General features: G+C 43.3%; 1 protein-coding gene across 1 annotated transcript; it reads right to left on the bottom strand.

Annotated features, from left to right (window-relative positions):
* Positions 1–366: 366 nt before the first annotated feature.
* Positions 367–23,048, bottom strand: LOC139459316 (uncharacterized). The gene is made up of 19 exons (XM_071240771.1): positions 22,894–23,048; positions 21,582–21,889; positions 20,866–21,012; positions 19,433–19,541; positions 18,584–18,763; positions 17,715–17,842; positions 16,512–16,688; positions 15,678–15,718; positions 15,511–15,536; positions 14,424–14,527; positions 12,717–12,890; positions 12,291–12,337; positions 11,588–11,692; positions 8,007–8,126; positions 6,038–6,238; positions 4,586–4,711; positions 3,525–3,569; positions 2,703–2,832; positions 367–649 (listed from the first exon to the last, which is right to left on the bottom strand). Exons 1-19 carry the CDS (start codon positions 23,017–23,019, stop codon positions 442–444), a joined length of 2,502 nt encoding a protein of 833 aa, XP_071096872.1. The 5' UTR covers positions 23,020–23,048; the 3' UTR covers positions 367–441.
* Positions 23,049–24,846: the final 1,798 nt, after the last annotated feature.

The following is a 24,846-nucleotide window of genomic DNA, read 5'->3' as shown; positions in this document are numbered from 1 at the left end:
ACCAGACACTGGGACACAGGGGACTAATCTACTCCCTGCCCATTGTGTCCCAGTGTCTGGTCTACTCCGTGTCCCTTGTGTCCCAGTGTCTGATCTACTCCGTGTCCCTTGTGGCCCTGTGTCTGGTCTACTCCCTGTCCCTTGTGATCAACACATTGTACCTTTCCGGCCCAGTGTCGCTGGTTTCACCAAAGGTTTGTCCTCCCACATCAAGCTGACATAACTGCATACCAATTCGTGCTATACTACAATACTGTTCAAAGTGGCATAAGATCAAACCCCTTACTCATTATGAACGCCAATAGCAAGCGAGCAACAAACCGTAAAGACAAAACAAATTAAAACGTAGATTTGGAATCGGTTTAATTAATGAATCAAATGAGCAAGCACATGATGGACTATTCTGATGACCATGGTCAGTACTGGATGCGTCCTGCCATGCTATCCGATGACGTCGGGCGCCGTGTCCGTGAGGAGCGTGTCTTTGCCGGGTATCGTGTGTCCCCCAGCATTGCAGTGGTCCGACACACAGCAGTAGGAGCAGGAGAAGGCTTCGTAGTACTTCTCCATGGGGCTGAAGGTGCCGCAGTCCTGCTGGTGCGGGGTCAGGCTGGACAGGTCAGCGTGGCACTCCGACCTGTTGGCGCAGCTGAACAACAGAGCAGTACTTAATCTCATTTAATGAGAATGAAGCAGTTCTTATTCCCTATTAAATGAACAACAAATCAAAAAGAAAAGGTATCATTTTTTTTTTTAAAACCAACAGAAACAGAAAATTTTCTTTTACCAATGAATAAATCTCCAAAATGACACTTTTTCTATATATTCACTGAAAGTGTAAATAAAGGTGTAACCATCATAAAATGGTATTAACTTCACGATAATGGAAATTCTTTCCAATATTATCAAAAGCATAGTGTATAACAATGGTGTGTTGGGCGAGTAGTCCCAAGTTAAGCGATGGGTGTGTTTGGACGAGCTGTCCCAAGACAAACCACGAACAGCGGTTTCCTTCTGTTCATTTAGAGAACAGATGTAAAGGAAATATTGTTGAAACTTCAAATAGCTAGCAGATGTACTCAGTGGAATAACTGTATACAGGTTCCTATATGCCACTGTATGGCCGCATTACTGGTAACAGCACCCTGGGGACACCGAGTCAGAACGTATCCTTGAGGGGAGGCTATGCCAGGGATATTGTAAAAATCGTACACTTTGGGTAAAATCACACACCTTGGCATATCGCACTATGAAGTTTGAACCATTCCCAACACCAGCTCACGGTGGCCCCCTAATGCTAGAAAACCCACGATAGTGAAAAGATACCTGCATATGTTTTTTTCCAGAAAATATTCTCTCGTAAAATATAAGGTTGAATATTTCTGAGTCAACCATTATATAATGTATCCGAGCCACAATACTTATACATCATACACAAAATCGTACAAATATATACATTCATACAATGTCATTTATAAATGTGATGGTTTTTTCATCATATTTGATTTATATAATCTTATGGACCTATTTTATATCAAAAGATAATAACTTGGGTCATAATATTGATATGGACAATTTCTGAACATTAAGTAGTTTTGGGGGTCATCTCGGATTTTCTTCTCCGCCAGGTGGCGCTGCATACAACAGTCCGACGGAGCTAGAAATTGTTCATATTATCAACCACTTCTCCAGTCTATATTCGTTTATTTTCAGGTCGATGTGATACAGCTGGAATAGTGCTGTGGTGAAATACAGATGATTTACTCACAAACCATAACACATTGACCATCACCAGTTTCAGGTTGTAACAAAACTTATAAACCTATCCATTGGGATCGCCATTAATTAAGAGACTTCTTTCTATAGGCATTAAAACCTATTGCGAGGTTTTACTTTCCAGTCGGGTTAAATCTCATAAACAGGGACGTTGTAATGTCCCTGGTATTTTATTAATACAACTTCCATTTAGATTGTAACATGTAATGAAATGTAAAATCAAATGACAATTGTTTTCTTTATATTCCCGAGGAACGAACTCGCAACCTTCATATCTGTAACCCAGTGAGTGTACCACGAGGCTACAGAGGTGTTGATAAGTCTCACGGGTTTTTAGAATGTCTTTTTCAAGATCCGTACGCAAGCAACAGATATTTTACGTGCGTTTCCTTAGGGTTCATGGAAAGTATGTTTGAAACATAAAAATGTTGATAAATGTTGTTTTGAGTTTCTTTTTTCGGTTTATAAGCATGGAAAAACACTTTCCCTCGGTTTTGGTAGACAGAGCATGCCCTGGGGAGAGGGAAAAACCAAGGGGGCATGCTCTGTCTACCAAAACCTCGTGAGCGTGTTTTCTTCAATACATAATGCTGGGTGCTTAAAAGGTATAAGTTTTCATTTATGGCATGAGGCTTGGCTTCCTTGGATTACCATTGTTTCAATATCAACCGATATACTACACAACTTAGCCCCCGTAGGGATTCCGGGTTTACCCCTGTGGGCTGACCTCAGGAACCTATGCTGGCCGTAAGAGGCGATCAAATTAATCGGGTGTCCAGGTGCGGTGACCCGGTTGTCACCGTTCCCGGACGGCGTAGATTGTTGTTCACAATATCAATCACTGGATTGTCTGGTCCAGACACGGCGCCGTCAGAAAGCTGGAATGTTGAGTGCGCCGTTACACAACACACAGTCACCAAACTTACGACTTCTTGTAGGACGTGGCCCCTGTGTCCATGTTTTTGACAGTGGTCAGGCAGTAGGGCTGTGTGGGGGGACAGGCGACAACCCTAGGGAGGATGAGGCAGTCTAACCCACTGCACACTGTACACAGAGCTGCGGATAAACATGGGCGGGGGATTAATGTCAGATCTCATATTTTCTTATTTGTTGATTTAATAAATACAAATAGTTTGCAGGATAAGGCCAACGAATTAAAACGATATCCGTTGGTGTCAGATGCTGATAGAGATGTGTTTGTTTGTTTTTTATAGAAAACCGTTTTATTTCTTTCATGAATATACAAGTTGGGGACAAGTGATACGCCTTTTTCTACATTTCGTGGCTTGTTTGCATTTCGGGTAATTCGAAAATATGTCAAAAGTCACTTAATTGCAGGGTTATTTTGTCGGTCGATCTCGACATTTTGAAAACAGCTGAAACAAAACATGGTTTTACCGCAAATCAAGTCTTTTATCATGTCGATTACAACTCCACAATTGAAAACTACAGAAATGTGATGACACCAGCATGTCCTGCTCTTCTGGCAACAACCGTCATTCACACAATTTGCCTGAAGTAGTCAGTAGTTGTTTGTTGCCCTAAGGAGGCCTGTAAATCGATTCTGGACCAGACTATCCAGTGATAGTGACTATGACAACTCATAGACACGACAGCGTGTGCACTGGTTTTGTTGAAACAAAAAACGATATGCTAATGTCAATTACGTTAGAAATGTTTGAACGACTTAAATATTGCTGGAACTGCTACTATGCCACGAATTGTCTCCCTTTGATAAGATGGCTTACTTGGTTTGACTGTCGTGGTTGTAGGAGGCGTCGTTGTAGGCGGCACTGTTGATAGAGGCATATGCTGTAACTTTACAGTGAGTGAGTGAGTGAGTATAGTTTTACGCCGCTTTTAGCAATATTCCAGCAATATCACGTCGGGGACACCAGAAATGGGCTTCACACATTATACCAATGTCGGGAATCGAACCCAGGTCTTCGGCGTGACGAGCGAACGCTTTAACCACTAGGCTACCCGACTACCCCTCGTAATTTTACAGTTAATCCCAGGGTCAAGTCATTATGGCAGATATCCGTGTATGAGTGAGTGGGTGAGTGAGTGAGTGAGTGAGTGAGTGAGTGAGTGAGTGAGTGAGAGTGAGTGAGCACGACAGGAAACAAAATGGGCCCCACACACTGTATCCATGTGGGGAATCGAGCCCGGGTCTGTAACCTCTAGGCTACCCCGACCGCCAAGCATCTCAACGAAGAGGCTCCAGTCTCAAGACCTACTTTCTATCACCGATCGTGTATGGTACACTAATGATTAGTGATGAGGTCTCACACAAGTTTTTTAACTGAAATGAGGATCCAAGCAATTGTTTCTTACAAATCTTCCAGGACACCCGGGGGCACGGGTGGCCCAGTCGTCTAAGGCGCCGCGATTCGCCTTGCAGAGTTTCGTCGCTTAGGCACACCAGAAACCTATGATTGTGGGTTCGAATCCCGGTTCGCCCCTATTGTTTCTAGGTTTGTCAGCACCATACTCGTGCTCGTGGGTTTCACCGAAGTGGTAAACGTCTGAGACCTGCATCACTTCGGGCTTTCCTCACACATTAAGCTGACACTCAGCGATATAACTGTAATACTGTTAAAAGTAGCGTTACACCTAACTCACTCACTCACTCCAGGACACCCAGCATGCCTAGCGGACAGTTGTTTTAACGAGAGGCAAACATTATCTTTTTTCAGTATCTTCTGAAACAATTTTATTTTCAAATCACCTTTGATGGCTTGGCTCAATATCTATTTACATTATATACATATACGCCATTGACAACGTAGAGGACACGAATACCTACCTGAGCAGTATCTACAGTAGCGGGGGCAGTAGAGAGTGGCTATTGGGGACTTGGACGAGCAGATCCCCGACGCCTTGTCCAGGTCGATACAGTCCACGTACATACTGTCCTCACAAGCCAGAGACACTGTGAATAAACACCCACACCGATATGAACACCAAGTCTCTATCAATTCCGTTTGTATTCATCTTCCCGAGGCAAGAGAGTTAACTGACTTTAAAAGTCCAGTTTCCACCCTTGCCGAACTTGGCTGGAATTCCTGGGCTCGATCGCAGCGCCACCAGTGGCTACTACCAGTTATGTCCCTTCTAAGCCTCTCCTGACCAATCAGATTCCACCTCTCGTATCACTCGCATTTGCTTCAAACAAAATGGCGGCGCCAAGTAAGGACGATTTGCTCGATAATCAAGATCTACATTGTGATAAAACGGGTCTTACATCGCGAATTGCATCAAATCACGTAATCACCTTGATTAAAAACATGAAAAGATTTTGAAAATATCTGTTGACAACGAGTTGGCGGTGCACATGCTTTGCAAATCCTGCAATCGACCGAAATCTGCATGGCAGTTTACGAACCGGATTTCGATTTCGTTGCATGATTTTGATTGGACTGTGCATAGACTCGTTAGTCCAGCCAAATTGTAACTCCATAATACCAGCCTAGTTCGGCAAGGGTGGAAACTGGACTTTTATAGTCAGTTAACTCACTTGCCTCGGGAAGATGGTTTGTATTGGGCGTTCTGTGTAATGTCTGAACTATTTCGCCCATTAATGTCCCCGTGGCGGAACTCGTGGAACGTGTGCATATTACATTAAAATCGTACCTTTGAGGAACTAGCTGTGGAGCTCCACTAGCTCTGTTACTGATGAATAGGGAACTCCTGCTTATGCGTGTTTGTTGTTGCACGCAGCAATATCCAAGCTCATTGGTTGGCCTGTAAATAATGTCTGGACCAGACAAACCAGTGATTGATATTGTGAGCATTAATACACGTCGTCGGGGTACGATGTCACGCTATCCACCAGGTCAACGAGTCTGACCACCCGATCAATACATCTTCTCTTACGACTAGCATAGGTGCTGGGGACCAATTCTAACGCAGAATCTCCACGGGTGTCTTGCTCCCGTACCCGTGAAAATCCTGGGTAGAATAGGTCTTCAGCGACCAATGCTTGCCGTAACAGGCGACTATGCTTGTCGTAAGAAGCGACTTTCGGGATCGGGTGGTCAGGCTCGCTGACTTGGTTAATTCATGTCATCGTATGCCAATGGTTTGGATAGATTTTCATGATATCAATCACTGAATTGTCTGGTGCAGACTCTATTATTTACAGACCGCCGTCATATACTGAAATATTGCTGAGTGCGGCGTTAAACGACAAACCAATAAACAATCATGTTCCCGTTGTCAAGTGTATTTAAGACAACATATGGACACCGAACCTCACCGTCCTCACAAACCCTGCAGTACCCTGGACAAAACGTGAGTGTTAGGTTGTTTCCCAGAGCGCAGATGCCGGCCTCAGCGTCCAGAGTTTTGCAGTCGACGTTGCTGGCGTCGCGACAGGTAGGTGCGGATGACGTCACTGATGGAGTCGTGGATGTCGCCGTTCCGCTGACTGAGACTGACTGTTGTTTAGTACCCGTGTCTGTAACATAGGTTTCATTCTAATTCACGCTGCAGTACTGATGACGAGAAGGATGATCCTAATCCTATTCCTGTCTCTAACTATTTCGCAACCAAATTGGTCAAAAGAGAGTTTTCACAAGAAATGGTTACTCGATGGTGATGTATTTGATGCGTGCATAATAGTCGTTCTTTGGACCTTACGTTTGCAGCGTTTCAGCGACTGTTTTCAGCCCAGTAACGTTTATTAAATTTTTGTCAAACTTTCAAATATTTATCCTCTTTTCCCGGCAGTTTACACCTAAGCGATAATTGTAATTAGGTGAGGTGAGGTGAGGTGAAATTGGGTTTAACGTCGCGTCCAAGATTATTGCACTTATATAGCGACGTGCATGCACGTGTATGTGTGTGTGTGGCTGCTTGTACTAGTCCGGACTGATGCCGATTTATAGTGCTAGCCCACTGAGATACCATGCCGCAGTTTAACATGAATACCCCACTCAGACACAGTATAATGACTCCGAGCCGACCAGTCCTTGCTTTAACCCCTTAATGCCGAGCGCCAGACAGGGTAACAACAAGTACCATCTTTTAACGTCTTTTGGTATGACGCGGTCGGGGATCGAACCGCGGACCTTCCGCTCTCCGGGCGGACGCTCTACCACTAGACCACGGAGGCGGTCTGTAATAAGGACTTTGATTATCCATAATGTTTTATCACATGTGAAACTTCTACATGCCACTCACAGTAAGTATAAAGAAAATCTCCAACGAACTTCTTCCGAGATCAAAGTATCAAGACGACGTGAGTGAGTGAGTTAACAGTATTCCAGTTATATCAGCTTAATGTGGGAGGAAAGCCCGAAGTGATGTAGGTCTTAGACGTTTACCACTTCAGTGAAACCCACGAGCACGGGTATGGTGCTGACAAACCTAGAAACATAATCGGGTTGAACCGGGATTCGAACCCACAATCATAGGTTTCTGGCGTGTCCAGGGGACGCAACTCTGCAAGGCGAATCGCGGCGCCTTAGACGACCGGGCCTACCATGCCCCCTACAAGACGACGTGATAAAAGTTGTCGAGGATAGTTTTACTGTTAACAACGAGTCTTGGTCAGTATTCTTTTCTCGGGTATTACCCTCTGTTATATGGCGGTGTGTTTTGTTGTTGGACAGTGCTTGTTGCCGTGTTGCCTTGTTCCTGTTGAGATTCGGTAGGCGCTCATTACATTGTATTAGGCAGTGAAGAGTCGTCAGGAAGTTACTCTCTTTAGATGCTTGTGTGCACGCCCCTTCCCAGCGCGTGACACCTTCGTTACACTCTCGGTAACATCGCTGCCACCAGTGAGGGTGCGGCCATTACAAGAACCTTAAAATTTGCCCTCTAATCCCAGATGTAGTAATGTTGATACTTTTCTTTATGTCTTTGGGAATGCAATCATAGTGAATTTTGAAAAGGTTAACGACTGACCATATTTTCCAGATAAATTTACCTTTTTGTTTCTTTGATTAGATTTGTTCGAGATTGCAGACGAACGGAAAATCAACGAACTTCACTATATAGTTCACGATCAGTCGTTTGCGAGTTCAACTCCAAGTATGGTTGCAGCTACCTATCACAGTGGGGTGCTTTGACTGGTGGCAGCGATAGTATAGAGTACAGTTTGTTACCGGAACTTCTGTAATGTTCGAGTACCGTTCATATTTCAGGGTTAACATATTGTTCCAATTTGGGAATCGACACGTAACACCTCATATAAAGTTTATAATTGTACAACGTGAACCTACCTATCTCGCAGTTATCTCCCTCCCAGGGCGGGGTGCAAACGCACAGGTATCGGCCGGGGATGATGGGGTTCGTCCTGCACGTGCCATGTACGCAGGGGCTGCTGGCACACTCATGCAGCGCTGAAGAACACGAGGTCAGAACATAACGGTAGTCCGTGGCACCAAGCTCAGTGGCCTAACATATGCTGCTAACGATGTATTCTAATTTTGAGGCGTTGTCATAGATACAGGTTGAAAGAAATACATTAAAATATAATCGCCTTGGACATTTCCGAATTCTGCATGATAGTCACATGTACAAACACTGTTCTGATCAGCTATGATTTTTTTAGATTTCACATGTATACCTGCCATTGCAAGCATAACACACCAAGAGTATTAAAGAAACTCACACATCCACATTACACAGTCAGTTTGAACCTCAAAGTAAAGTCTTTTAACTGAGAAAAGAAACTTTCTTGACGGCCAAACCTCGTCAACGTTACTCCACGCCTATCTGTAAAAATGCGGTTGCCTTCAATTGAAATGCTTGAAACCGGAATGGCACCAAACATTGTAGATAGGCGTTTGCTACAGCCACTCTAGGGTCGGTACCAGCTTACTGGTACACCAGAGACCATTCATGTTCCGGATGTCCACGAGTAACGTCACGTCGGCAAGATGATCATATCCGTCTGGTTCACCTACGAAGCTGGTTTCAGACAACTGTGACAGCCGCAGCATCCCTTGCTTACGTTCGATCGGTGTAAGGATTGTGGGGAATCTATGACGAGAGCTTGGCGTTTGGTTTGGTAACATGTATAGTTACTCTGGGGTCGGTACCAGCTTACTGGTAACACTCGAGACCATCCATGTTCTAGATGTGCACGAGGAACGTCACGTCGGCAAGATGATCATATCCGTCTGGTTCACCTGCGAAGCTGGTTTCAGACTGCAACTGTGACAGCCGCAGCATCCCTGGCTTACGTCCGATCAGTGCAAGGACAGTGAGCATAACATCCGACCACGACGTCGAGCTGTCATCCTATTGGTCTGCCTCATCATGGAACAGCACGCCCGGCATGGTCACGACAACATCTGAGGTTCAGGTTAAGGTTCCGTGGTGGGAGAGTAATGGAGTGAGGGGCATCTTTGCACACCACAAGACAACACTGGTGGTCATCCACGGCAATTCGACAGATGTACAGTACCGTGGCGACGTAATCCGGCCCCACGTTCTCCCATTCCTTCAGACACATGGACGTCACATCCGTTTACAGGACAGTACACACCATCACGTGGCACGTGTGTTCACAGAATACATTGGACAACTGAACATTCCCATATTTAATTCAGAGAATTCATGGAAGTCAACTTCTTTATTGGGAGGAACACAACGTTTCGGAGTGTATACTTATTCCTTCATCAGTAGAATTAATGTTACAGTAAACTACGGTTATAACGAACACGCTTATAACGAACTGACGGATATAACGAACTTACTTTTTTGGTCCCGACTATTTGCTCTAGTTATGCTATATATATGCTTATAACGAACTACGGTTATAACGAACTAAAATTAGTAGTCCCTTTGAGTTCGTTATAACCGTACTTTACTGTATGTGGCCGAGAACATTGCTATGTGGCAGTATATCTTATTGTTTAACAATGATTGAAACTGTGTTACAATGTTTTGGTTGAGATTCGGTAGACGCTCATTGCATTGTATTTGGGCAGTGATTAGTCGTCAAGAATGTAGTGCCATTTAATCTAAGCAGTCGTCAGGAAGGTACTATATTTAGATGCTGGTGCTCATGTTCTGGTACCTCTCGACTGCTAAGGGCACTGTGACGAACATTCCAGTGACTGGGTAGGTTATATATATTAAATATATGTAGTGGGACAAGAGCGTACATGTATTTACGTATCTCTCACACATTTTATAACACACACATTTTCATCACGTCTAGACCACCTTTCATGTGAGTATCGCTCATCACATCTTATTCCCTGCCTAGCCCATCTCGGAAGTTTGACCACTATCGCCGCTGGGTGAATATATATTATCATCATTGACTATTGCTTTCACTATTTTTGTAGTTGATACTTATAACACTCATGTTATTTAGTGTCATTGAATATTGTGCTCCCACTCTATTGTTTAATTTCATTGTAATTGCTGTGCAGTAATTTGTATGAATTTGTGGAATTTTGTAATTTATTGAATTTTGTAATTCATGTGTTAATTGTATACCATTTGTTGGTTGTTTTTTTGTTTCACACTAAGTTCCTTTACGTACAGATTTCTGGATTAGAATATTGTTTCAATTCGGGAATCGGCGCGTAACAGCATATATGTGCAAGAACACCAAGAGTAAAAAGATAACAAAGGTGGAAATGTAACAAGGGAAGCCAACAGTCAACAAGGGTCGTAATAAAGAAGTTGACATCCATAAATTCTCTTCCTTATGTGTATCACTTCCAAATGCCTCTGAAACAATTCCCACACTTGATTTGCTGTTTCGCCAGATCTGTCGCCCATCGAACATGCGTGGCATGAAATAAAACGTCGTTCACGCAGACTTCCAAACCAACCGCTGACATTGGTCCAGTTGCAACAAATTGCATTCCAGATCTGGAATGACATGACACAAGCGCCGTTGTCAAGCTTGTGTAATTACGAATGGTGGTCATACCCAATACTGACTTGTGAACTTTCAGGGGAGAACTTTCATGTGAAGAATTCAAGATGAATTCATGCTTCGTGATCACCAATATATTGTTCCGTTTCAAATCGTTTTTGTTTTTTTGTTTTCGTTTATATTTTTCCCATCGCTCTCGCATTCATTTCGGCCACACGGCTCGGCGAACATGGATCTGATTAAAATATGCATATATGTGGAATACTGTAGTGGACATTCTCACGTTGTCGACATAAAAAAGCAAGCTAAATAACAAGTAGCATCTCTTGACGTATTTCAATACGGCGCGGCCAGGTATCGGACCTAACCCCGTCCGTTTAATGTGGGGGCAAAAAGCAGTATTGACACGAAGGACATCTCCTTGTAACAACCAGGGATCCCTCTCCCCACTTTGACGCATACTAATCAGATAACCGTACAAGTAAATATAACCAATCATTTGACTAGGCTGTGGCATACAAACGCAAACTGTGTACAGAATGAAGTGTTTGCACCCACTCTTTTAAAAAAAAGATTGTATCCGCGCTTTTATCATGTTATATAAGATAGCTACGCGATTAATCGCAAAGAACAACGAAGAACGAAGACTGGTTTATTTCACGATAAAACATTGATCTACCATGACGCCATTTCTGGAAATTCGAACATGCGCTCGCAACTTGATGACGTCGTATATTAGACGACGTTATTTTTGAGAGGGTAGTGTTTATAGTGAGTTGTTCCCCATACATGTAGCTGGACAGCGCAGATAAGCGCAATGGTCGAAAGCGTCGCAAAGTGGGAGAGATTCGACAATCGGTATTGCGACCCTCATGGCTTATTCTCCTGCAGTGTTTTATTGTACGATAAACAGCTCCCACTCGTCGTTTGTTTCTTAAGTGACTGCTGCTAAGTACTCACCTGTTTCACAGTGCGCTCCAGTAAATCCAGTGTCGCAGATACACCTGTACGAGGAGCCATCGCTCTGGCATTCATTGCGATCACACGGCTCGGCGAGACATGGATCTGATCAAAATATGCATATATGTGGAATACTGAGGGATATTCTCACGTTGTCGACATTTAGAAGCAAGCTATGTGACAAGTACCATCTTTCAAAGTATTTTGGTATGGTGCGGGTATCGAATCTCGGACCCTCCGTTCTCCGGCAGATGATCAATCCACAACGCCACTGAGGCCGTGGACATAGGATACAGTGGGATGCATACACAAGCGAAAATGCGGGCCACTTATTTAGGTATAATTACGTTCTCTGAGCGCAAGACCGGAAGGTCAGTGGCTCGATCCCCTGGCCGCGGCAAACCAAGACACGTTACAAGATACATATAATTCACAGGCTCTCAGCATTAAGGGGACAAAACAAGGACTGGTCGGTTCAAAGTCGTTGAGTGGGTATCCAATTTAAACTACGCCGTGGTATCTCAGTGGGCTATCATAAGGCCGGCATTAGTCTTGATTAGCACAAGCACACACACACACACGTGCATGCATGTTGCTCCATAAGTAATCTTGAACGCGACGTTAACCCTTGCTATATTTGTATATGACAGGCTGTGCACATTAATATTGAGTCGGTTTTTATCATCGTGTCTGAAAGGCCCACCTGGCGGTAGAATGGAGACCCCGATGCACTCAGTGTGTGACTCGTCACTGCAATATAAATGAAGACACCTTAATGTACTAGATGATGAACATGTTAACCAACCAACTTATAGAACAACCGCTACACAACAGAACACCTTTATCATTCGCCACAATTCTCAGAATATTGCTTAAACAATTTGTTATATGAACTGTGACTGTTCACACTTATCCGTCATCATCCGTGGCCTTGAAGCAGACAATCTGGGCTCCTGTGAGAGACGAGGTGACAGGACACACTTACCCGTCATCATCCAGGGCCTTGAAGCAGACAATCTGGTGTTTTGTGAGAGACGAAGTGACAGTACACACTTACCCGCCATCATCCAGGGCCTTGAAGCAGACAATCTGGGCTCCTGTGAGAGACGAGTCGACAGTTCACACTTACCCGTCATCATCCAGAGCCTTGAAGCAGACAATCTGGGCTCCTGTGAAAGACGAGGTGACAGACACGTCTGCCCTGAAGACCTTCTTGCCCTGGTGTGTTGCCCTGACGACGCTGCTCACCTTCAGGTCCCCTGGCAGCGTACTGTACACGACAGACACGTTCTGTATCCGTTTGCTGAAGATGTAACAGTGCTTGAATCAGTGAACGGTTCCTTACAGTGCTTGAATCAGTGAACGGTTCCTTACAGTGCTTGAATCAGTGAACGGCTTAGGTTCCTTAATAAAGAAAACAATCAACAAGGTCATTGAAATGCAGAATTGATCAGACATTATATGCTTTAAATGCTGTGATTAAATGCACAAACATGTACACACATACAAGACATATGTAAACACACGCAGACACACCTGCACACACGCACATGTTCGTACATACACGCATAACCATTTCTAACAGCAGCACTTGCACTTTTGTCCTATTGGAAATGGAAATGTCAAAGTTGCGGATGATTTATAAATAAATCTCAAATGGCTCACAACTAGCCTTTGCCTGTCTTACATTTGCAACTTTTAAACTATTAATGTGATCAAATACACAAATATGGCTAAAATGAATGAAAATGACAGATTGTTTTAACAACTTCCAATGAAAGTCTAAATATGAGCCAGTCCGTGTGACCCATGATGTACTGTTTGCCATAAGTTTGTAATATTTCCATAAACATCTGTGAAAATCAGCTTAAGTAAAGAACTTGCTCATGTTCCAATATTCGATAAGTAAAAGCGACATAACCATTTCTACGTTCATAAGACGTCTCGGCCAAACCAAAGTCGACTGTACGATTCTGACTATATCATGAGCATGTGTTTATGAATCACTATCAAATAGTGATGATACCAGGTGTTTGCGAAAAGGTGAGCGTATCCTGCCCCAGCGGTGGCACCCATCACAAACACATGCAAACATAAGTCAATTAGTCACCTGTATATACAAGGTAAATATGGTTCTAGTCAAAATAGGAAATTCTATCATTTTGTCACTAATGCGTAAAATTTGGAAATGTCCTCAGCGTTTACCATAAAACTTTCTGTGAGAAAATCGCTTCCTGGAAACCTCTAAATCAGCCTTTTTGACACATTTTGCACATTTAAGTCCACAGTGTTGCCATAAGTCCCAAACATGCAATTGTTTGGATAAACAAAGTTTAGCTATCATTCATATGGGGGAGGTCGGGTAGCCTTGTGGTTAAAGCGTTCGCTCGTTACACCGAAGACCAGGGTACAATGTGTGAAGCCTATTTCTTGTGTCCCCCGTCGTGATATTGCTGGAATATTGCTAAAAGCGGCGTAGAAACCATACTCTCTCAGTCACTATCATTCATATGAACACATATAACACTAACAATTCCCTAAAGTTTTGCTCGCTTCTGTAATTACGTAGATCCCGTGGGTCAAAAAATACTACCTCGTCCTGAAGACGATCCTGTTTGCTGCTCAATAATACATCTGAGTACAAGATAATGGTAACTCTAATTCTACGAACTGTAGCCTTTATCAGAGATAAATAGCAAAAGAGCAGAGTATCTCTACCATAGTCTTATTGATATTGAGACCTGCATCCAGGGACGTGCATGAACATGTATTTCCCAAATGAACCGGTGGCTAAATACGTTTACTGAAGGGGAAGGAGAGGTTCCGGTCTACCTACTTCAAATGATTGGTTGCTGTGTAGAGCGGGAAGGTGCACGTGCTGTCCTGTGTGCAGATGACCATGGAGTCCACAGGGGAGTAGACGAAGTAGGGGCGTGGCTGCTGCAGACACAAGCATGACGTCATCAGTAGCCATCGTGTAAGCCAGACACTACATGGCTGCTTTGGCACGAATATCACATAGCCTTTACCTTTGTAGAATTGTTTTTTGGGCCTGTGGCCTGATATATTCAACCGCTGCCAATTCTAATTGAATCTGTGAGTGAGTTAATAAGGAGATAAAAATATTGTGTTTTGAATTTAGAGTAAATTTGAAACCGATTTAGATTGAAAACACTGTTTTTCACCGTTCTACCGTGCCAAAAATAAGGAGAACTCTTCGATATGAGCGAAGATATTGAGTGGAGCTGCAATGGTTAAGTCCAATGTTTTGTGGGTTGTCGATGTGAATTAAGGAAACACAGATAGTGTTTACTCAAGCTCGTAGTTGATTCTTTTCTGCCCCAAATGAACTGACACACATTGCAACTTTGCATCTTGTAACTTATAATTGCACATCGATATTTCAAAATGGCTACTGACAATCATGAGGAAAGATGTTTCCTTCTGAAATATTATTTTCCACGGTGATGGGATTATCAAATCATTGGTATACATATATTTGACCAGACAGATACAAGTGTTTCACAGAGGCAATGTGTACTGTTGTTCTCGGATGTCTGTAGATAGTGAGGTGAGGGGAAATGGGGTTTGACGACTTACGGGATCGATGGTCAGGCTCGCTGATTAGGTTGATGCATGTCATCGTATCCCAATTGCGTCGATCGATGCTCATTATATCAATCACTGGATTGTCTGGTCTAGACTCGATTATTTACATATGGCTTGAATATTGCTTAGTGCGGCGTTAACAAACATACAAATAAATCTCACAAGCCTGTGTGTTACTTAATCCTTGTACACACAGGGCCAAACACAATTAACATCCTGACAAGCATAGGATTTCAGAAGAAAATACAGTTAGCTGTGTCAGTAGTGTCATCATGTTTCCTTTGACTGACAGTGTCATAGTCAGTGTTACTTACATGGGGTATAACATTCAGCGGAGCATCTGAAAGAAAATATTGAAGTATCAAGAATGTAATATTTAACACGTGGTTCATTTTGAAAGTATTTTTATACTTAATTTTCATCACACATACACACATTTTTAAAGTATTTAGTTCAATATAACAACAAACTGTATAATTACCTTTTACAGTGACTATGTAGTGTCTGTCGCAACCAGTCTGACTGAAAACAGGAATAATATAATTACACAACACTGATATCCATAATTGCTATAAACGCTTCATTTTTTATTACTATGGTAACGAACAGCCGATCCATAAAATAGGAAGTAGAACATTGAGTTTGATTATTGTTTTATTAACGTCAAGCCTGATCACCCCATTATATGAATGAAATCACAAACTGTGTCCATGCCTGGATGAGACACTTGGTACATGCTCAATGAACGGTAATTGTTTGGGGTTTTCTTGCCTTTTGCGTCTTATGGAATCTGTTTCGGCAAATAAACGAGAATATTTATTCTCTGTTTTATATTTTCAGATCAAACAGGTAACAGCAAATATCCTACCGACCATGTTTTCTTACAAAAAAATCGTAAAAAAGAGTTTATTTAATGGTTTGGATTTGTGTAAAGTTTTGAAAAAGAAATATCCGTAAACAAACCAATAAACAAAGGCGTAACTCCGCGTTGTTTAAAGCGACAAAACCCTTTCCATATCCAATAGAAATCTTCACATAAAGCAGAGTCGATAGTTCGATTCCGACTATATCATGAGCATGTATTCATGAATCACTATCAAATAGTGATGATACCAGGTGTTCGCGAAGTAACACAATAATTTGACATGGTAAGTGATTAAAGTTTTGGTTAGTAATACTCTATGGGTGAGATGCTACACTGTAGCCAATCCACAGATCAAGACATCATTGACAATGTGGCGATACATTAGTTTATATCTTTATTCTAAAACGAAACTTTAATCGTAGTACGCAGATACCCGGTCTTACGCCTTACCCGCGGCTGTCTGTAACAGTGACACCGAGGACGTAGACGCCGACGTCGTCAATCTGTGGCGTCCACGTGGCCAAGGCGTACACCACGCTGTCATTGACTCCAGCAGGGTCGACTTGCGGCGTGGCCACAGCAAACTCACGGTAGGGGATGGATCGTATGAAGAAGCCTTCGACACGACTGCCAATACGAGAATGTGTACCGGGTTAACTAGTTCTGACGCCATTGTAGGATATAGTGAGTGAGTGATTATGGTTTTACGCCGCTTTTAGCAATATTCCAGCAATATCACGAACTGGGACACCAGAAATGGGCTTCACACATTGTACCCATTTCGGGAATCGAACCCGGGTCTTCGGCGTGACGAGCGAACGCTTTAACCACTAGGCTACCCGACCGCCCCTTAATGTAGGATATAACATCATTATTACACATAATCAGTTATTAATTTACATACAACCACCGGTTGCCGAAGTAATGACGTGAATTCTGCATGGGCGTCATGCCTGAAGCGATGTACTTAAAGTCCCAGTGATCACTACGTAGGTGGCCTGGCTTTTGAGCTGATGGTTCTTGTGCCCCTTGTATTGTTCATAAAAGGCCCCTTTACAAAGGGCTGCGACCTTTGTGCCACCTTTAAGCGATCAAAAGCTGGCCAAAACTGTGACCTTCATTCTGCAACAACGGCAATGCTTGAGCCTCCCTTCTGCCTCCTTTGAGCCACCTTTGAGCAACCAACCTCCTCGGCGACCTTTGGGCAACTGTTTTGAACATCTTCAAAACTTCACGGCGTATGGCGTCCATGGCGATGTCTGAACCTTCTGTGTACCACCTTGGAACGACCTAGGCAACCATTCGGCCTCCTTTGAGCCTCCAACGACGACCTGGCAAGGTTTATGGTCGCACACGGGAGGCAAAAGATCGCCATCCTGTGTAAAGGCCCCATAATACAGCTGTCGTAGTATGTCATATTATGCCTATTTTATAGCATATCTGTGAAATATACCTGACTGTTTTACTGTCCTTTTTTACAGGTCTTTAACAACGTATTTTTTTAAAGAAAATTATGTTTTATTTGATGTTCCGGCACGACTTGTATATTGCTGATGTGACGTAAATTTTGAACTGCCCTCAAATTTACAACTCTCAGTTTCCAAGAGTAAAGACGATGGAATGTCAAGTGAATCTTTTGAAAGGCTAACTCACAAATCTGAAGACACATACAGTGGTATCTCCAGTTCGGCCCCTACATTCACACTGAACTCATGGCCATCGGCAAATGTGGGGTCCACGAACACCGGGTCATCCAGTACACGCACTGTCTGGATCATAAACTGCAGGGAAAGAGGTTCTCATTTAACACTATCAACCTTACATTCAAACGTAACAGAATCATTATAAGTAAACTACGGTTATAACGAACTTACAGGGACCACTAAGTTTACTTCGTTATAACCGAAGTTCGTTATGAGCACATCTACAGCAAATGGGCGGGACCAAAGAAACCGGTTCGTTTTATCCGTCAGTTCGTTATAAGCGTGTTCGTTATAAACGTAGTTTACTGTAGGTTTACTGTTTACTGTGTGGCGGTAATGTTACCTATTGTCAAACAAAGACTATACATTGTACTTACGTTTAATAGACAATGCCTTTTAAAGAGTGATCAAATGTAACATGGGATTACACTTTCTAAGTAAAGAACAAATTCAAGTAATTGTTAGGTGACGTCCCATCCGGGATTCGAACCCACACTCTCAGAGTGAGGCACCTAAGCGTCAGCAAAAAGTCAGCGACCTCACCCACGCGATTTGGTGCCTCCATCTGAGAGTGTGGGTTCGAATCCCGGATGGGACGCCACCTAAAAAGTACTAGAATTTGTATTTTACTTGGAAACTGTAAGCCCAAAAACATAACATTATGTAACAGACTTACTTGTATACGTGCTCTTGCATTTATAAATAGGAAATTAGATAGTAAAATCATACACGCTATATATTGATATCCGCGATAACCCCTACTCGTGCAATCATACGCTGACTGCAGTCCACAACTCTCTGAATTCACAATCTACCCACCTCCAGCGGAACAGCGGAGATTCCGGGGCCCCCAACGGGGTAGTCAGTGGTGATGTTCAACTGGTTGTTGTGTAGTGCGAGGGGTCGTTGGTTGAAGTCCCTCACAATGACAGTCACCGCACCCCATCCCCCATCAATAAACCCGTCAGACTCCATCGCAGACACGTGGAGACTGCAGTCCTGAAAACATGTACCGTGATGTTGGCAATGGATGAAACACGAAGCAATACACTCTTGAGAGAAACGATAATAACATTGCATGTAAGTGTGAGAGTGAGTGAGTGAGTGAGTGAGTGAGTCAGTGAGTCAGTCAGTCAGTCAGTCAGTCAGTCAGTCAGTCAGTGTGTGAGTGTTGTTTGAACAGTATTTTAGTTATATAACGGCATATACGCTTCATGCGGAGGGAAGACCGACATGATGCTAGACGTTTACCACTTTGCTGAAACCAAAGAGCACGGGTATGGTGCTGTCAACCTGGAAACATAATCGGGATTCGAACTCATGTTCCTAACTATTTGGTCCGCCTAAGGGACACGCAATTCTATCAAGCCATATATTCGTGAGAGAAAAGCTAATAGACCTTTATATGTCCGTCCTTAAAAGATATTCGAAAGCAATAATATGTACCCATGTGGGGAATCGAACCCGGGTTTTCGGCGTGACGATCAAACCCTTTAACCACTAGGCTACCCCACAACCCCACGCCACTAAGTAAACGTCACGTCAACTGAGTACTTATGCCACCACAATGGGTCGTTAGGTACATAGCATACATAGGTTTATTGTATGTGTGTCAGGTGTGTGAGGCGGTATTTTATAATACTATAGTGTGGGCGATTAAACACGTACAGCATTGACAGTGATATTGGGTACAGATTTTATTGTTCCGCAGTGGACGAAGTCGCCGTCGCTGTCGTAGGTTGTCAGGCGGAATGTTGTGATGTTGTTTAATAGGACTCTGCAACACAAGACATAGCATCAGTGGTAGGCATTCTCCTACTGCTGGGTGAGGGAGGGTGAAAGGGCCTACATCACTGTTACCATATTCGAGCATTGTCTCAATTATGGAAATGATAAATGGGCTTCACATTCATTAAACTACTGTTATAACGAACACGCTTATAACGAACTGACGGATATAACGAACTATTTTGGGGGTCCTGTCTAGTTTCTGTATATATTCCGCACATTTGCTTATAACAAACTACGGTTATAACGAATTAAAATTACTGGTCCCTTTGAGTTCGTTATAACCGTAGTTTACTGTACTTCAACCATAATAATAAACATCATTATTGCTCTGGAAATATATACAACCTATATTAATACCTATTTATTTAACGGTGCATTATTGATAGTGTCTCTTCCATAGTGATGCAGTAGGAACAGATTTTATAGGTATTTGTATATTTCTTGTTAACGCCGCATTCAGCAATACTCCAGCTATATTACGGCGGCCTGCAAATAATCGAGTACCACACAATCCAGTGACTATTGTTTGCAACGTCCCACGCCATCTGAGTACGATGACACACCATCAAACAAGTGATCGATCCACTGGGTCGCCTCTTAAACCAGGATAGGTTGCTGGGGACCAACCCTAACTCGGAATCCCACTGGGTTATTTTGCAGTGAAGCTACTTCGATACCTCAATAGGGATAGTTGTCTTTTGTTATACAATCAGCACATATCAATTCGTTCAAAAAGGTTACCGGCAGCGAGTTCCGTGCTTCTTGAACCAACAGAGAGTTTGGTTTAACGCCGCTTTGATAATTATTCCAGTTATATCAAAGCGTTTCACCCTAATATGGGAGGAAAGCCCGAAGTGATGCAGGTCACGTTTACCACTACGGTGAAACCCACGAGCACGGGTATGGTGCTGACAAACCTAGAAACATAATCGGGGGGAACCGGGATTCGAACCCACAATTATAGGTTTTTGGTGTGTCCGAGGGACGCAACTCTGTACATCGAATAGTGAAATCTTAGACGATTAAGTCATTCATGCCCACCGAAATACATTAACAACATAAGATGTTTGGAGGATGTGTTAGCATCAGATGTGTGACCCGTGAAGATCCAGGGTAGAATAGGTCTTCAGCAACCTATACCGTAACAGGCGACTGTGCTTGTAAATGGCGACAAACGGGGTCATGATATCAATCACTGGATTGTTTGGTCCAGACGCGATTGTTTACAGACCGCCGTGATACGGCTGGAATATTGCTGAGTGCGGCGTTAACCAACAAACAAATCAGGACGCCCAGCTCCCACCACGCACCTGTACACCAGCTGGAACATGACCACTGGGCCGTTGTTGGGGACTCCCGTGTCACTCCTTGCCAGGGGGGACAGATTCATCTGCAGCCTAAAAGGCACATCTTTCCCACCCCCGTAATCAACATCCCTCCAGTAATGACCCAAGAAACTGAAAAATAAGATCTTCTCAACATTTACCGTATCAATTCAATTCCCATCCAATTGTCTATATTATCATAATTCCATGATTATTCCCTAAAATATCGGAATTAATTTCGAAACAAATTACTGAAGTATCAAATGACTACATTCTGTTTCTACATTCTACCATAGGGTACAATGGGTATAGTGGCGGTCGGGTAGCCTAGCGATTAAAGCGTTCGCTCGTCACGCCGAAGACCCGGGTTCGATTCCCGACATGGGTACAATGTGTGAAGCCCATTTCTGGTGTCCCCCGCCGTGATATTGCTGGAATATTGCTAAAAGCGGCGTAAAACTATACTCACTCACTACAATGGGTATATATATGTACACCAAGCAAAAAGGGAGACAAGTGAAACGTTCATGCATGTCATCTCTTTGTAATATAAAACGTATATTATTTTCTACCTGTCCACTCCAATAAATTCAAGCTAACTTCTATATTTTATTGTACATATTGAATCATATTACAATACCTGCTGAATGCAACTAAAACATTACATGCTATAATTAATCTTTGGCTGTACATCCACATACCTGACATCGCTCCAGTCGTCGTTTCGATTAATGTCAAGGTCAAAGCTGCCAATTTCTTGCTCCCACTGAAGCCTCTCATCGACACCGATCACATGACCATCAAACATGCTCGAGACATGCTCTGTGATGTCGGTCGTATTGATAAAGCTGCTAGTTTCTCGGTACCACCTGCCGTAGTAGTCGTCGCCAGTCATGTTCATCACGTCTGATCTAGTGATGTTGCTGCTGCTGCCAACGTCTGTTGTAGTGCAGTTGTCTCCACAAGGGCCATAACCTAGCCGCCATGCTGTCATGACCGTTATTCTAAACTGAAACAGAGGTAATATCGCCCAAGATATTAACGTTCGATGGCTATCCCGAACACATCCCCGTGGGGATTCCGGGAAAGAACAGGTCCTCAGCATCCGATACTGGCTGTATTGTGTATTGGTTGGTTGTTACAGATGATAACGTCTTTATTTGCTTGGTTTGTTTGTTGTTTAACGCCGTACTCAGCAATATTCCAGCTATATTACTTAGAAGTTGACGGATGACAAAATAGACACAATTTATGGATAACAACTTCTTTAATACCGTAAAGGCGACGTTTCGGTATAGATTCTTATACCGTTGTCAAGCATATTAAATTGTGTCTACTTTATATGATGGTGGTCTGTAAATGATCGAGTCTGGACTAGGTAAGCCAGTGCTTGATATCATGAGCATCGATCTACGCAGTTGGGATACGATGACTTTCATCAGCCAAGTCAGCGAGCTGGTTGTAAGTGGCGCCCAAATTGACCCAGGAATGTATACTGCAAGACCCAGGAATGTTTACTGCAAGACCCAGGAATGTATACTGCAAGACCCAGGAATGTATACTGAAAGACCCAGGAATGTATACTGCAAGACCAAGGAATGTATACTGCAAGACCTAGGGGTGTATACTGCAAGACCTAGGGGTGTATACTGCAAGACCCAGGAATGTATACTGCAAGACCCAGGAATGTATACTGCAAGACCTAGGGGTGTATACTGCAAGACCCAGGAATGTATACTGCAAGACCCAGGAATGTATACTGCAAGACCTAGGGGTGTATACTGCAAGACCCAGGAATGTATACTGCAAGACCCAGGAATGTATGCTGCAAGACCCAGGAATGTATACTGCAAGACCCAGGAATGTCAAACCGCTTAATTTACAACCCCACATATACATTGCATTTGGACTTTCAACAACTTTTGATATTAAATATAAAATCAACAATTCGTAATATTTATACACAAATGTACAAAGAATCTTCAATTAAATGATGACGCTATCATAGCATACGCTGTATGTTGACGGTGACGTGTCCACCAGCCTGTACGTCATGAAGCCGCCCATGAAGATGTCGTCATTGCAACAGACAGGCGTCACCAGGACGGCAAGCAGAAGCGCGATACTCGTCCACCACATCGTCCAACTGAGCAAAGACTGCACACTGGAGAATCTGAAGGGTTGCCAGCTAATGACTGTTAACAGAAACTAAAAAACAGTATGAAAGTTATAAATCTACATGCATACATAGGGACATTACTCCGTCGTCATGGTTATGTCATAGGTTATACGTACCAATAGTATCAGCAGATGTTCGTTTTCAAGAGGTCGTAATCATAATAGTCTTATCATGTAGATGACATTATGAAATATATCGATTACAATGCTACTTCGTCATTAGTCATTCTTATTTATAAGAAGCACTTCGCTTACAACCTTGAAGACTGAGACCTGCATCACTTCGAGCTTTCCTCCCACATCAAGCTGACACGCCGTGGCATAACTAGAATACTGTTAAAAGCGGCGTTAATCCCAACTCACTCACTCACTCACTCATTTCTAGTACTACTACTTCTACTACTACTACTACTACTACTACTACTACTACTACTACCACCACCACCACTGCTACCACTACTATTACTACCACTACCCATACGACTAACAGGTTAATACATTCACGTTTAAACATAAACGAACAAAAGACAGAATACACTTGAAAAATAGATTTGATGAAAACGTTACCAGGCTGGAAACAGTCGCCCAAACACTGCAAAGGTGCAGTTCAAAACACAACCGTGATACCCGTATCACCTACATCCCCATCACTTATTTGTGTCATGTTTTGTCCGGCACTTTGTATGTGTATTTCTGGAATCCAGTGAAGATCTGCTTACCAGGGTGAGTATGTCGATAGTTCCCCATGCTTATCTTAATAACCAGCAGTGTGGGAGCCGACTGTCTGAGTTATGGAACCCCTGTGTGAGTTATGGTGTCCCTATGTGAGTTATGGTATCCTTGTGTCAGTTATAGTACCCCGTGTGAGTAATGGTACCCCTGCGTGAGTTATGGTGTCCCTATGTGAGTTATGGTGCCCCTGTGTGAGTTATGGTGTCCCTGTGTGAGTTATGGTGTCCCTATGTGAGTTATGGTGTCCCTGTGTGAGTTATGGTACCCCTGTGTGAGTTATGGTACCCCTGTGTGAGTTATGGTGCCCCTATGTGAGTTATGGTGTCCCTGTGTGAGTTATGGTGCCCCTGTGTGTGAGTTATGGTACCCCTGTGTGAGTTATGGTACCCCTGTGTGAGTTATGGTACCACTGTGTGAGTTATGGTACCCCTGCGTGAGTTATGGTGCCCCCGTGTGAGTAATGGTACCCCTGTGTGAGTTATGGTGTCCCTGTGTAAGTAATGGTACCCCTGTGTGAGTTATGGTGTCCTTGTGTAAGTAATGGTACCCCTGTGTGAGTGATGGTGTCCCTGTGTGAGTTATGGTACCACTGTGTGAGTTATGGTACCCTGTGTGAGTTATGGTGTCCCTGTGTGGGTTATGGTACCACTGTGTGAGTTATGGTACCCATGTGTGAGTTTTGATGTCCCTGTGTGAGTTATGGTACCACTGTGTGAGTTATGGTACCCTGTGTGAGTTATTGTACCACTGTGTGAGTTATGGTACCCTGTTTGAGTTATGGTACCCCTGTGTGAGTTAGGGTACCCCTGTGTGAGTTATGGTACCCCTGTGTGAGTTATGGTACCCCTGTGTGAGTTATGGTACCACTGTGTGAGTTATGGTACCACTGTGTGAGTTATGGTACCCCTATGTGAGTTATGGTGCCCCTGTGTGAGTTATGGTATCCCTATGTGAGTTATGGTACCACTGTGTGAGTTATGGTACCCCTATGTGAGCTATGGTGCCCCTGTGTGAGTTATGGTACCCCTGTGTGAGTTATGGTACCACTGTGTGTGT

The sequence above is a fragment of the Haliotis cracherodii genome, unplaced genomic scaffold (assembly GCF_022045235.1).
Source record: "Haliotis cracherodii isolate W230 unplaced genomic scaffold, xgHalCrac1.p SCAF_13, whole genome shotgun sequence".
Lineage (NCBI taxonomy): Eukaryota > Metazoa > Mollusca > Gastropoda > Lepetellida > Haliotidae > Haliotis > Haliotis cracherodii.
The sequence above is the reverse complement of the archived record's forward strand: the minus strand, read 5'-3'. Positions and strand labels throughout refer to the sequence as shown.